This window comes from Marmota flaviventris, chromosome 16 (assembly GCF_047511675.1).
Source record: "Marmota flaviventris isolate mMarFla1 chromosome 16, mMarFla1.hap1, whole genome shotgun sequence".
In the NCBI taxonomy this organism is placed as follows: Eukaryota; Metazoa; Chordata; class Mammalia; order Rodentia; family Sciuridae; genus Marmota; species Marmota flaviventris.
Window position 1 is genome coordinate 13856120 of NC_092513.1, and position 14627 is coordinate 13870746.

General features: G+C 33.5%; 1 protein-coding gene across 3 annotated transcripts in view; it reads right to left on the bottom strand.

Moving 5' to 3' along the window:
- Positions 1–1851: 1851 nt before the first annotated feature.
- Relch (RAB11 binding and LisH domain, coiled-coil and HEAT repeat containing) overlaps positions 1852–14627 on the bottom strand; it is a 99531-nt gene continuing 86755 nt past the window's right edge. For all 3 annotated transcript variants that reach the window (XM_071602688.1, XM_027949011.3, XM_027949010.3), the window contains exons 27-29: positions 12302–12390; positions 10470–10540; positions 1852–3570 (exon numbers count right to left, since the gene is read on the bottom strand). In XM_071602688.1, the coding sequence (XP_071458789.1) occupies positions 3450–3570; positions 10470–10540; positions 12302–12390 (281 nt within the window). In that variant the 3' untranslated portion in view covers positions 1852–3449. The remainder of the gene's footprint in view (positions 3571–10469; positions 10541–12301; positions 12391–14627) is intronic.

Sequence of the window (14627 nt, forward strand, 5' to 3'; positions counted from 1 at the left end):
ACATGTAAACAAAGTAAATCATAAGAAGGCAATCAAAAGCTTCCCATAACTGGTCCTGAAGGGGCAGTAAGAATGATAAGATGTGGCCCTCTTCAGATTGTAATTACAGTGCTGATTCAATAGACAAAATGCACATCCTCATGTAGTATGAAAAGTTTACAATCTAATTATTTTGTCAATATGCAGAAATTTACCAGATATATTTATTATTTTTGATTATATTTCTTTATTATTTTAAAATGTACTGAAATAGTGACAAAAATAGGTAAAGTACATAGAACTTTCAAACACATGTATTGAGATGAAAGGCTAACTTTATATGCAGTTGGCTTATAAAAGTTAATATCCAAGATTAAAGTTGGAACTTTATTACCTGGCCATGCTGGAGAATTTTAGAAATTAGAACTGCTAATTCAAAGCTCTTTAAGGATACGTGCTTTACACCAAGGATAGTTAAGAAAGTGGTAACTGGTACAAAATGTTATATAGCTATAGTTAGCTATTCTAATTTAAAGACCAACAAGGTGGTATCTGGGGGAAGTTATATCCTTAAAGTTCAAATAATGACCCAAACTGGTAGTCTTGAAAAATGGAGTAATGAGAAAACAATTCAGTAATACTGGTTTCACCACCTTGAAATTTATCAGTCTTTTAAGAAAGAGAAATTTGATGACACCATAACTTGAGAATCCCATTAAAAGTATAAAGTAGAGTACAGTAGTAGCTATAGTCCAGTGATAATCTATAATGAATATGGCTTGACTTAAACCACAATTTCATTCAGGTTGGAAGTCAATTTGATGTTTAGTAATCTTTCAAGAGGGGTGCTTGATGGAAATGAATGTCAAGAACTCCTGTGTATGCAGATATATACGGCTACCATTCAAGTATGTACCTGAAAGAATTCAGCTAAATTATTAACTATGGCACTTTCAAATTTCTGGAAAAAAAAAAAAACAATCTTTGGATTGTTTTAGAAATAGAGAAATAATTTTGAATTAGCTTTTTATTAAGTCGAATACTTAAACCCTAAATTTCTGTCTAAAAAGAAATAGTATCAGTGTTTTATTCCTTGCTTTAGAAGAACATACTTAGAATCAATAATTAGCATCTATCTGTAAAAAATCCATATTTTACCAAAACAACAACAACCACCCCCCCCCCCAAACATGTGAAATCTTAATGATATTAAGATATACAAAAGCAAATTAAGGAAGACTCACTTGAGATATATTGGATGGCTTGACTGCCTTTGCTGAATAGCATTTAGGTACATGAATTCATTAATTAATAAAAATTATCACAACAGAAATGCATTACAGCCAGCTCTCTCCATTCACGTATTTCATAACCATGGATTAAAAATATTCCAGAAAGAAAAAACTGCTTCTATTTCAAATATCTCCAGGCTTTCTTTTCTTGTTAATATTTCTTAAACAATACAGTAAAACAATTATTTGCATAGCACTTATATTGTATTAGATACTGTCAGTAATCTAAAGATAATTTAAAGTACATGGGAAAATCTGCTTGGGTCATATACAAATAATATACCATTTTATAAAGATTGAAACATCTGTGGACTCTGGTATCTGCAAAGGATTGGAATCAATTTCAATGGATATGGAGGAACAGTATATCTATTTGTTTAGTAACATAGATGTATTCTATTATAGTTCAAAGCAAGGGATAATTTAAATATTTTTCTTTTGAGTCATCCCTGAAATATATTGGTAACTTATATAGATTAAATTTCTAAAATATAAGTACATTTTTATGAATATATGCTCTCTTTTTTTTGACTGGACATAGTTTCCAAATGAAAACAAAACATATAGCTCCAAACAAAACAAGTATGCAAAACATTTTATTTATAATAGATCAATATTTTTGACATGAAAGGTAGCCACTTTCAATTTCTCAGGAATGCCTAGAATCCAACAGTTTTCAGAAGAACTAGTTTGTCAACAATTATTTCACTGTAGGTAAAAGAAATAATTTTAGAATGAAATTTTTAAATGGCTTTGCCTATTGCAACTTATTTTGTAAGTTTGAATGTATGGCAAGCTAGCTTTCCCAGGAAGTGAATATAGTCCAACTATGTTCCAAGAATATTAAACCAGTTTATACAACAAATATGAGAATCACCTATGAGTATCAACCGTGCTCAAATGATGATTTTCTTTTATCAAAATATTCATTTTTCAAAAAAGCCTCACATTAACCCCTCAAACCAATCACCCGTTTTCTGTGTCCAGCATCCTTTTCTACTTCAGGTTCTATTACTGTAGAGACAATAGTCAAATCCCAGTGGAACTATATATTAACTTAAATACACCAAACACAAGAATAGTCACTTTAAGAATAGACTTTAAGGTGGTAACTAACCAATAATAATTTAGCCAACGTCACTTTTAGTTTAGAGGGAAAAAAGCACTTCCCAAATGTCCTTTTCAATACTTCTCTGTAACACACAGAATGAAAAGGTGACCTATGGAATTAAAATCATCAGAAAACATCTTCAAGAAAATGTTTTACATAAATAAGATATTAAATTTCTGAACCATATTTTTTTTTGTATTTTGATTTGGGAAAAAATTCACAAGTATTAGCTCTTCTCAGTTACATTTTTTTCTGAGCATTAAAGTCTACTACACTCTTTGCAAAGTTTACCTTGGTCATTACTCCCCATGCTTATGTGCTGTCTTTTCTCAGGTGAGTCCATTACATGCATGGAAGTGCTGGGGAGGTTTAAACAGTTACTTAAGGAATATTCATGAGAGCTCTGAAATGTTGAAAGTTTCGTCATTATCTATTTGCTGTAGGATTTGTAATTCAAATTCATCACAGCAGCCTAAAGAAATACTGTGTGAATGGAATGCACATAATTCCTACAGAACACACAAACTGAAGTCCAAAAGGCACAGAGTAATGCTGGTGGCTCTTTCTAGTCAGTTAAGAAACAATAAAAAGTCTTCATTATTCTTTCATAATTTAAATACTTAAGTAATCTCCACTTTTATTACTTTATAACAATGACTTCAAATTTACATTATTTTAAGTACCATTGTAATAGCTTAGAGTATAATACAGATATTTGCTAATATCCCATCCAAAAATAAAAAACAAAAACAAAACAAAAACCTCTTCACTATATATATACATACATATATATATATATATAAAATTATTCTTAAAGATAAGAACATAGAAGAGGTACTTGGTACAGACCAACCAATCAATTTTCTATTACCACAGTTGTAATTCCCAAATCAACAGAAGATATACAGCAATAATCAAAAGCAGTGCAAATATTTTTGGAGGTTAGGATAAAAATATAACGCAAGAACACAAAACTGAGGAAATAAAAAAAGGCAAGTACTTCAAGTACAAGGAGCCAGTCTGCTTGAGGTCCATCTTAGTGTTTATTGGGGGTTTCCTTCTTCCTTCTACTTCTTTCTCTGAAACACATTGGCCAGCATGGCACCTGATGTTGTCAACTGACCCATTTTGTTTAAAAACTTCGTCTTTGTATCTTCACTCACTAAGCTTGCAGCAATTGACATTGAGCTAAGAAAGAAATTTAAAAATTCATGTAAAGCAATTAAAAAAACAAATTTATCCACTTTTCATTTCTTTAGTAACATATTATCAATACATTCTAAATCGGTGTCACAAAAGGGAAACTACTATTTAAAAAGGGAGTTTTTGTGTATTGTACTAAGTTGGCACTTTCATGTTCATCATTTATATTAAAGAATAATAGTTAGGAGCAAGTCTGGGATGAGTCCAAATCTTGGCTATTTACTAGCTGCATGACTTTGAAAAAGTTTTATTAATCTGTAAAAGGGAGACAATCTAGTACCTTCCCCATAGGGCTATTAGCTTTCTATCACTTCCCTGAACCTAAGCCTTTAACTACCACCTGTATATTAATAGTTCTTAAATCTCAATGAAATAACTGCCTGTGGTGTTTCCCTAGCTCTACCTCAAATTTTAATATTCCTCTTCAGAACTGTTCTTCATATAGTTCTGTTTTGTTGCACTGTGTATTATCCACTTAAATGTTCAAATCAGAGATCTGGGAATTCTTATATCTGTTCTCCTTCAATCTAAATCTGTTGCTAAACTGAGTTCACATTTGAGGTACATTTGTAATCCATCTTCTCAAACTCACTGCCCCAGGCAGTGAGTTAAGATCATGGTCTTAAGAACCTCAATGCTTGGGTTTGAATTCTGGCTCCTCCATTTAGAAGCCTGATGACTTTTGAGGAAGTTACCTACCTCTGTGTCATCTATAAAATGAAAATAGGAATAGTATCCACTTTGTAGGGTTATTAAGACAATTGTTATCAAGGATGTTAAAACCGCTTAGAGTGTTATCTGGTTGAAAAGTGTCACTTCCTATTACCTTTGCATCCACACTCACACTTGATCTCAACATGGATCCCATGATAGTGTTCCAATCTGTTCCACCTGCTTTTCTTAATCAGAATCCAACTTCTAAAAAGCAGTGTTTCTCAAAGTGTGGTTCCTGGACTTGGAGCATCAACATCACCTGGGAACTTGTCAGCCATGCAAATTCTCAGACTCCACACTAGATCTTCTATATATATATAAATATAATCTTAGTTGTAGTTGGACACAATACCTTTATTTTATTTATTTATATATGTGGTGCTGAGGATGGAAACCAGTGCCTCGAACGTGCTAGGTGAGTGCTTTACTGTTGAGCCACAACCCCAGCCCTATCCACCCTACATCTTCTGAATCAAAATCTCTGGAGATGGAACCCAGCAATCTCTAGTTAATTCTAACAAACCCTAAAGCTTGAGACCCAGAGTTCCTAAGAGCTGGAAACTCCAGGTAGCGGGCCAAATCTAGCCTGCTGCCTACTACTGTAAAGTTTCACTGGAACTGGATCATGCCCATTTATATACATTTTGTCAATAGCTGCTTTCTTGTTATAACAATAGTCTAGTGAGTTGTTGTGACAGAGGCAGTATGGTCTTCAAAGCTTAAAATAGTATTTGCTGTCTATAGAAGCTTGCTAACTCCTGATCTATGAAGTCCCAACCTCTTACTGTAGCAATACAAAGTTCTGTACCTGCCCATCTTCACCCACTTATACTTTACCTACCATTCCCAGAACATGGTCTTCTATAACTTTTATCATTGTACACAGTGCTGATTTTTGTTTTTTGGTCTTTTAACATTATTTTAATCTACGCTTTTAACTGTTTCTTTTTTCCACTTCATTTGCGAACACTCTGAGGAAAGGCACTATGGCTTGCTCAATAGCTCAGGGTAAGTGTTCAGTGAATTTTACTAAATATTTAATGAATACAAGAAGGATATTAAAATAATTATGCACTATATTTCCTTCTTGTAGATCAGGGCTTTTAAACTTTCTGAAAATGATTCCCAGTAAGAGATACCTACTGTATCTATAAAGAAATACTCATCCTTACTAAGTAAAATAGACATACTCTTTATTTTCTATTTGATTCTATTTCTTGGGGAAAAATGTTTATCACAATCAATTAATTTAATGCTATCCTACTGGGTCACAGCAAATATCAGAGCATATATTAATACCTTTATCTGTGGGAGGTAGTCACTCTGAATGATTCGCATTCTCCTTCCCTGAGCGGAGAGGCTTTGACCGTCACTACATCTCATAGTGACCTGGACATTGCCCCGGTCCTGGAAGTTTGAGGACGCGTCTTCAGATGTAGGTGTGTCGCCCCATGGACTGAGCTACGCTCACCAGTTCCTTTGTGAAATTACCCCTTTGCCCTATTTGGGATAGAATGTTCCATGGAAACGCCCTTTGTGTGTCCCCTTCTCTTGCTCTGCCTTTGGGTGTGGCCTTCCTTGATGTCAGTCAACCTACTGACAGCAGACATCTCGAAGCTAGACTCAATCCCCTGAAACTTGACCCCTTGCCTCATTTGAATGGCTTCTCCTCAACAAAAGGGTTCAGCACGCACTCTTTCTTTCTGCGGACCCTTAAAGTCAGAGGAGCTGTCACAGGACCCCAAAGAAAAAGGAATCTCTGTCTCTTGTGTGGTTATTTCGTGCAGCCCAGTTCACCTGGAGTGACCTTGAGTGTTTTAGTTGTGAGGAACGCGACATTTATCTGCCCCAATTCTCACTTAGAACTTAGAAGCAGTTCTCTTTACCGTTCAAGGTTTTCCTCTTGAATTTTTGATCTATAATAGACTTCAGAGGAGGAGATAGTGAAGGAAGACTTCCTTGAAGAGGTGACATCTAAGCTTTGGCCTGAAGGATCAATAGGAAGTAGCTAAGACAGAGTAAGAATATTCCTAGCAGATGGACTTCTCTGTGTGAAGATCTGAGGGAGCACAGGTATGGTAGAGCTGAGGCTCCCAAAGCCTTCCACTGAACCTCTCTTGGCTGTCCTTGGTAGTTAAGACCATTTCCTTACTTACATAACCAGTATAATTTCATCATGGATTTATTATATTACTTACAATAGGGACCACAATGCCATTTCCATATCTTGTCTAGGCTTGCTCTAAAATAAGTTACTGAAGGGCAAAGCTATCTACTTATTTTTATTTATTTATCTCCAATCCTGAGTACACTGCCCAAAATGAAGAAATTTTTGCACATGAAAAACTGTATCAGATTTCCTCTCATTTCTTCAGTGTATACTTCCTGTATTATTTATTTGGTATTTTTAAGTCTCTGTTCTGCTAAAATTATGTAAATGTCTTGATTAACTATAGGACTGTGAGCTTCCTGATAGAAGGACTCATGCCCAAATTCTATTGTTTCTCTCTTGTATATCTACTGACTGATAATATGGTTAATGTTTTCACACATTTGTTTGTTACAAAATGAGTTAAGTTAAAGATTAACATATAATATTTTTCCTACTTCATTTGGTGTTTAAAGAAAACTCTCTTACCAAGTACAAAATATTTCAAAACACACTTTTAGAGTACAACAACAACAACAACAACAACAAATCCATGTCATTAAGCTTTTTTGGGGGGGGGATACCGGGGATTGAACTCAGGGGTACTCAACCACAGAGCCACACCCCTAGTCCTATTTTGTATTTTATTTAGAGACAGGGTTTCACTGAGTTGCTTAGCACCTTGCTTTTGCTGAAAATGGCTTTGAACTCCAGATCCTCCTGCTTCAACCTCCTGAGCGGCTGGGATTATAGGAATGTACTACCATGCCTGGCAGTTTTATAAATCTTAATGATGAAAAAACTTTTTTTAAAAAATTACTTGGAACAATTTATATACAAAGTTGTAACAGTATTACTCTCTGACCCTTACTCTCAAAGTATGTTTATGATATTGTCATACCAGATTGCGAAGAAGGGCCATGTCAACAGGACTAACATGTCAACTTGAAAGGGCTCAAATTGGCTAAAGATGGGATAATTTGTGATTCAATTAGAATAATTCGATGCAATGAATAACAACTATATTTAAATATATGAGTTCATAATGATATTTAAAAACAACTATGTGGTGTTCACCAGAGAGTGAATCAGTTTTTTTGAAAATTGGTAAAAAAAAAAAAACCCAAACATTTATTTTATCTTTACTATGCAAACAATATACACTGGGTCACGGTAGTACATACGGGGTAAAAATTTTCTTTTCTGAAGTATTCTGGCTCATAAAGGATATAGAAATGATAGAATTAGAGAGAATTGTATTTTGTAACCTGTAATGAATTAGTGGAACTAGGTTTTAGTCACTAACAGCTTGTTAACATCACCAAAAAAGGAAAGAAGCAGACATTATCTGCCTTATGAGGAAAAAACACCACCTCTTATGAAGTAGTCTTGCCCAAAGAAACAAAGACACCCCGAATCTGATTAAGTCTCTAGATCTATACCCAACTACCAAATTTACAGGAAATACAGAAGTACATGTTAAACAATATAAGGGAAATGTAGTCAGCAAAATTCAAACTGTGAAAAACTCTCAAGGACAAATGACCCAGTTTCTTTTACAAGCAAATTTTATGAAGAATAAAAGAGGAGTGGAACCTTGTATCTATGGAGTAAGAGACTTAACATATCAGCCAGATATAATGTACAGAACTTATCTGGATCTTGACTCAAAGAACAAACTATAATAAAAACATTAAATAACAAATCAGATAATATTCATGAAAAAATTCAAAATTTAAATGGGGACAAAAGAATCGACAACATTAAGGAGTTATTGTTATTGCTTATGTTTTTAAAAAATACTTGTTACCTCCTGAGAGGCTGGGATTTTTAAAAATATTTATTTTTTAGTTGTAGTTGGACACAATATCTTTATTTATTTATTTTTATGTGGTGTTGGGGATCGAGCCCAGGGCCTCGCCTGTGTTAGGCGAGTGCTCTACTGCTGAGCCACAACCCCAGCCCCCTCCTTACCTTTTTTAAAAAGAAGTATTTTTTAGTTGTCGATGGAACTTTTTCATTTTATTTATTTATATGTGGTGTTGAGAATTGAACCCAGTGCCTCATACATGCTACAAGTGCTCTTCCACTGAGCTACAACTCCAGCCCCCAAAATACTTGTTATCTTTTAAAGATAAATAGCACTGTATATATAGGAAAGGGAAGTAAATGGTATAATAGTGGAATAAAACTGAATTGAAGCTGGGTGATTAAAACATGGGAATTCATTCTTGTGTTTATTTGAAATTCTCTAAAAATCAGTAACAATACAGATGATCTGAATGACATGAAAAAACATGATTACACAAGTAAAGCTTTTTTAAAAAGAATTTTTAAAAGAAGGGTCACATATAGAAAAAGCAATCTTTTGCAAAGATATTTTTCTCTATTTTAATTCCTACATGTAGATCCATGAAATTTCATTTAAAATGAATTTTGTTCCAAAAATTTTCACGTTTTAAAACAATAATCTGAAGACACCAAATAATCTTGATATTTAACATATAATAAATAAATGTAAGTATTTGTTTTGGTGTTTATTTTGGAGATTTTGTTTAGATCAGAAATCTTTGTTTCATTACATTACTATTGTTTTATTATTTTTTGGGTACTGGAGATCAAATCCAGGACTGCTTTAGCACTTAGCTACATTCCTAGTCTTTTAAAATTTATTTTGTAATTTTGAAACAGGGTCTAAGTTGCTGAGGTTGGCCTCAAACTTGCAACACTCTTGCCTTAGCCTCTTGAGTTGCTAGGACTACAGGCATGTGCCACTGTGCCTAGTTAGCTCTTCTTATTGTTTGAATCCTCCACTGCTGAAATAGCAGGTATGTATGAAGAAGAGCTCCTTTTATCCTAGTAAGCTTAATTAAAAAAAAAAAAAAAGGTTCTGTTACATCAAAGACTAAGAGACTCTGTGTATGAAAGAGTAGCTAGGATGAAACGTACTCCTAATAGTTACACTTAAAGAAAACACTCTGAGGTTTTTTTTTTTTTTTTTTTTTTTAATGTTTGAATCCATTTAAAATTAATCACTGAAGATTACTTCAATAAGAATTAAAGTACACAAAGTCTATTTGTAAATTATTCCTTTTCGGAATGCCTAACATTAATTACTCTTCCTCATCTGTGTTCACTATTTTTTGTTCCCGCAGTACTGGGGATTGAACTCAGGGCCTCATGCATGCTAGGCAAGCATTCTACCACTAATTTATATTTCCAGACTTTTTATTTTATTTTTACACAGGGTCTCACTAAGTTGCCTGACTTGGTCTCTAACTCCATTAGTCTCCAGAGTAGTTGGTATTATAGGTAATGGCCACCTAGCCTTGCCTGGCTTGTCACATTTTAATTTCATTGACTCTCTGAATTCTAATTAGCTTGTTTAGAAGCATTAGTTTGGCTATGACATTCCCAAATTTACAATTGTTTATGCAGCAAACAGCTATATCTTTCAACTTCTGACACAATTCTTTTTTTTTTTTTTTTTTGATACTGGGGATTGAACTCAGGGGCATTTGACCACTGAACCACAGCCCCAGCCCTATTTTGTATTTTATTAGAGACAGGATCTGAGTTGCTTAGGGCTTTGCCATTGCTGAGGCTGGTTTTAACCTCATGATTCTCCTTTCTCAGCTTTCCAAGCAGCTGAGATTACAGGCATGTGCCACCTAGCTCACAAATTTCTGACACAAATTTCTAGATATTGTTTTGATCAGTGAGTTCCTGATCCAGCTCCACAGCAAAATCTCTTTGGAGACTGTTAAATGTAAAGATTCCTAGGGTGAATCACAATATTGAGAGGAAGGTACAAAGCATGAGGACAAGATCCGAGTTTTAAATTCCCGGGATACTTCTGATGAGATGGTTTATGGACTAGCATTGAAAGAACAGCTGAACTGAATAATTTTCTTGTCTTCTAAATAAATGACTACAAAATAATACAACATGAAACATTATAAACAATATTTAGATAGAAAAATTAAGGTAAATATGAAGCCTTAAAGAAAAAATGTCTTACCCTTGAGGCTCTTGGACAGTCTTGTTTTCTACTTTTTGTTCACATTCTTTTATCATAGAACTTAAAATAACCTGATTGAGAAAAATTACTTTAGTGAAGAGCACAACACGATGGTTTTATCTAAAGTTTTAACTAAATTTTGAGTATCTCATAAACTAACACATTGATTAAAATTTTAAAAATATGGCAGTTACTTTGTTAAAGGATTCATATTAGGTCCTTAGACTAAATACAGGTGCTGGGAGCCATTAGCCAAGTAGGTATGACAATTTCCTTGCCAGCGTACCCCATGTTGCAGTGACATTGAATGTAGGTGACCTTGCTCAAGGACCAAGGCGGATTAGGGTGTTCCCGGTTTAAGATAATCGGGTTTAGGGCGTTCCCGGTTTAGGTTCCAGGTTTAAGGTTTAAGATTATTCCTGCTGGGAATAGGGCGTATCCTGCTGCCTGAGTTCCCCTTGAGTTCTCACGGGATTTAGACAGTATTTTTTGGGAGACAGAAGCCCAGTGGAGGTGGATTTGGGCAGAGAACGTGGGTTTGGGCAGAGAACGTGGATTTCCCCAGAACGTGTTTGTAGACGGCTGGTGTGAGTTCGGGAATAAAGAGTTGCTGTTTGAATCTACAAGCTGTGTGGTGGCTCGTGATTGTGTGCCCAGCCACACTGCGGCATTTGTGCCCAGCCAGACTGTGGCATACAGGAACAATTTTAAAAGATCTCAATCTGGGGGCTGGGTATAGTGCAAGGCCCCGAGTCAATTCCCCAGCATTCCTTGCGTATCCCACTCCCAAATCTCAATCACTTAGTATTTATTTTTTTTAGGTTTCTTTAGTTCAGGGTAGGCACTGAGGTAAAGTTGAGATTTAAGCAAAAACTTGAAGGAGATAAAGGAATGTTTTGAAGACCGGCAAGAAGCTGAATTAAATATGATGGACATCATTATCCAAAGTACATGTATGAAGACACAAATTGGGTGTCAACCTACTTTATATACAAACAGTGATATGAAAAATTGTGGTATATATGTGTAATAAGAATTTTAATGCAAAAAAATACTACATGTATAAAGACATGAAAAATAATTTAAAAGTTAATATTACTGAAGAACAAGTCTTTTGTTGAGTTTGTTTCTAATTTAAAAAAAATTCATAGATGTAAATAAACTCAATGCTTCTTAGTATTTGAACAACAACAAAAAAAAGATGTATTAAGGAACTGATTTGCAAGTAGGCATATGTACCAATAGACAGTGTGAAAGTTGAAAAGAGTGGGTATAGACACTGAGAAGAAAAAGAGATATGGGAAACAACGAAGGGAAGTTTTTGTTTCACTTAGGAGAAAAAAAGTCAAACATAATAGGAAAAACTGGCAGAAAAATAGCTTGAGGATACAAATGATAGAGGAAGCAGGAGGCAAAGAGCAAGAAATGAAAGAGTTATGAGGAAATGGAGATAGAAAATAGAAACTTGGCTTTTAAGAAAGTTGATAGAGATAATTAACATTTTATAGTTATAAAACATTTCACCCATGTAAATCTTATTAAATTCTTATTAATTAAAATGAAGGTGAGCATGTTATATCTACTTCACAGAATTAAGCAGAGGCGTCAAGATGTTAAAGCAGTTGCTTGAAATATCACAACTAGTAAATAAATCAAATAATAACACTGAGCTAAATTAAAAAAAAATTAAACACAACATATCACAATCAAGCCTTACATAAAGAGTAATGAAAGCTTGCACAGGAGATATTGAAACATATTGGAGATATTGAAACATATCAAATAATAACAGTGTTATCACAGTGATAACAGTGATAATCACAGTGGCTTACCTCATGTTCTGGAGAGAGATGTTCCATGTCAGTGCGTAAACACCTGAGGCCAGGTAAAAAATGATTTACCATTAAATCCTCTGAAATGACTTGAGAGAAGGTAGTTAAGAAAAATTTAATAAACCAAATGTTCAACCAAACAGTAGAGGTTAATATAAAGAAGCCCTCTGAAAGGAGGACTATGTTCTATTGATGCTCAGCGTAAGTAAACAGTCCTGTATGATTCTTTATTTGGAGCAGGTTACTGTGTTTATTCTCACAATCTATTCATGCTAGTGGCATTCATTCTGGTATACCACAATTCAATAATATGCTATGTAAATGTGTGAAAAAAGGATGACAATTAAATCATGAAACAATCAGATTTAAATGAGTATGAAAAGAAAATCAATGTTTCTATGACAATTAAGTTGAAAGTTTTGGGAAAAAAGGGCAAACTGCTTAAAGCATTGTTATTAAGTGTTGTATAATATTTCACACTGAATCCCACTATTTTATATAAATTCAAATTCACCAACAGTAACAAGCAACCATGTATAAACAATTGGGAAAAATGTAAAAATCTAAGAACATTATATACTCAGTATCAGAAATGTTTCTGGATCCTGTTAAGAGAACCTTAATCTTAAAATTATACACAAATGCACCATGGATGTGGTTTATCTAAGAAAGATATTTAACTATAATGATTCCCACAAAAGAGATGCCTCAGTTTTATATCAAGATTGATAAAAATACAAGTATATTTTTAAGTTAAAATAAGTTATCTAAGGTTTATATCATTTTCCTGGTTTCTTATTTTAATCATCCTGTTGAACTGACCTTCTATTGGTTCTGATAGACTTGGATAACAGAGTTTTGAGGTAATAAGAGATTTTGCTATCAGTTTAGTATTACTTATAGTTCCTGCTCATCTTAATTTCTGTTGATTATCTTGACATTCTAAAGAATCAGGAAAGCAGATATATTTGTCAAGAAAATAATTCATCTTGTTCATTCACATCAATTCTGGCACATTCTTACCTTATTCTAGCTGTTATCTATTTAAATTAGTTCTTTAAAAAGATTATACCATATTAAAGTAAAAAATGACACTAAATAAATTTCCTTAGAAAGATGGCTTAATTATTTTTGAAAAAAATTAAAATAAAATTTTTATAAATTATAATAAATTTAAAATAATTTTAATAAAAAATATCAAGAAAAATCAGCATAATATATAAATATTTCCTTGAAAATACAGTTTTAAATAAAAATTGTGCACAAAGCTCCTATAATTAGTGGCTTATAAATTCAATAGTCACTAAAAATATAAACATACAGAGGGCTGCAACCTAATGATTATGTAGTTTTCTTCTCTAGATATAGGGAAAGTACCACCAAGATAAAGCTGTGAGTGACCTTTGGATTAGCAGCCTGTGATGTCAGAAATATGGGCATGGATTGAGAAGCTTAAGATGGCTTTATTTAGAGAAAAGAGGAAAGATACTTTCCTCCTTTCAGTTCACCTTTTCCCCAAAGAATCACAGTCTTTCAAGCTCTGCAAATATACAGATCATTTACTCATGTTTGAAATAGCCTCTACCTCATTGATGAATGATGGTCAAAAGGGTTCTAATTGTTCATAATGATAGCATATTTATAATTTAATAAGCGAGATCACTGCAGTTTTAGATAGACCAATTATAAAGTTTTCCCCATAAACAAAACTGGTCTCTCTGGAACCTCAGCTTGTTTAGTGTTAGCTCTGTACCTTTAGCTATACAGTACCTACCATTCCTTCTAATCTTTAGGTACTTGCAATTGTCAAAATATCTTTCTATCCTCAAGCTATCCCTTCTCCAGGTTAAACATTTCTAAATTCCTTCTAGCTTTTCATGACTTCTTAAGCACTATTGTTAGGATGGTTCTTTCTTATATCATATTGCTATAAAAACTTTTTATTGTGTTTATTTTTGGAACAATCTGTGTATTGAAATGCATGATAATATTTTTCTATATAGATTTCTATGCTTTTCAGAAACCAATGTCTTTCCCACTTGGAAAATTTTGTTTTATAAAGATAAAAATTTTGATTTTTGGATTTTATAAAGATAAAAACTTTGATCTTTTTGATCATTTTCTTTTTGGCACATTCCTTTAGAAACTCTCTACTAATATTATACATGAGTTCTGCTTAAGTCTAATGAATGAAACAATATTTTCCTTCTTTTGTGATAAAACTCTGACGTGTTATTACTACTTTTTTGCAGGGATCCTGTCACTTCTCCATTGTTAAAAAATTCTTCCTTGCTAATTCAGAATATCAGTTCCTCTTTTTGCTTCC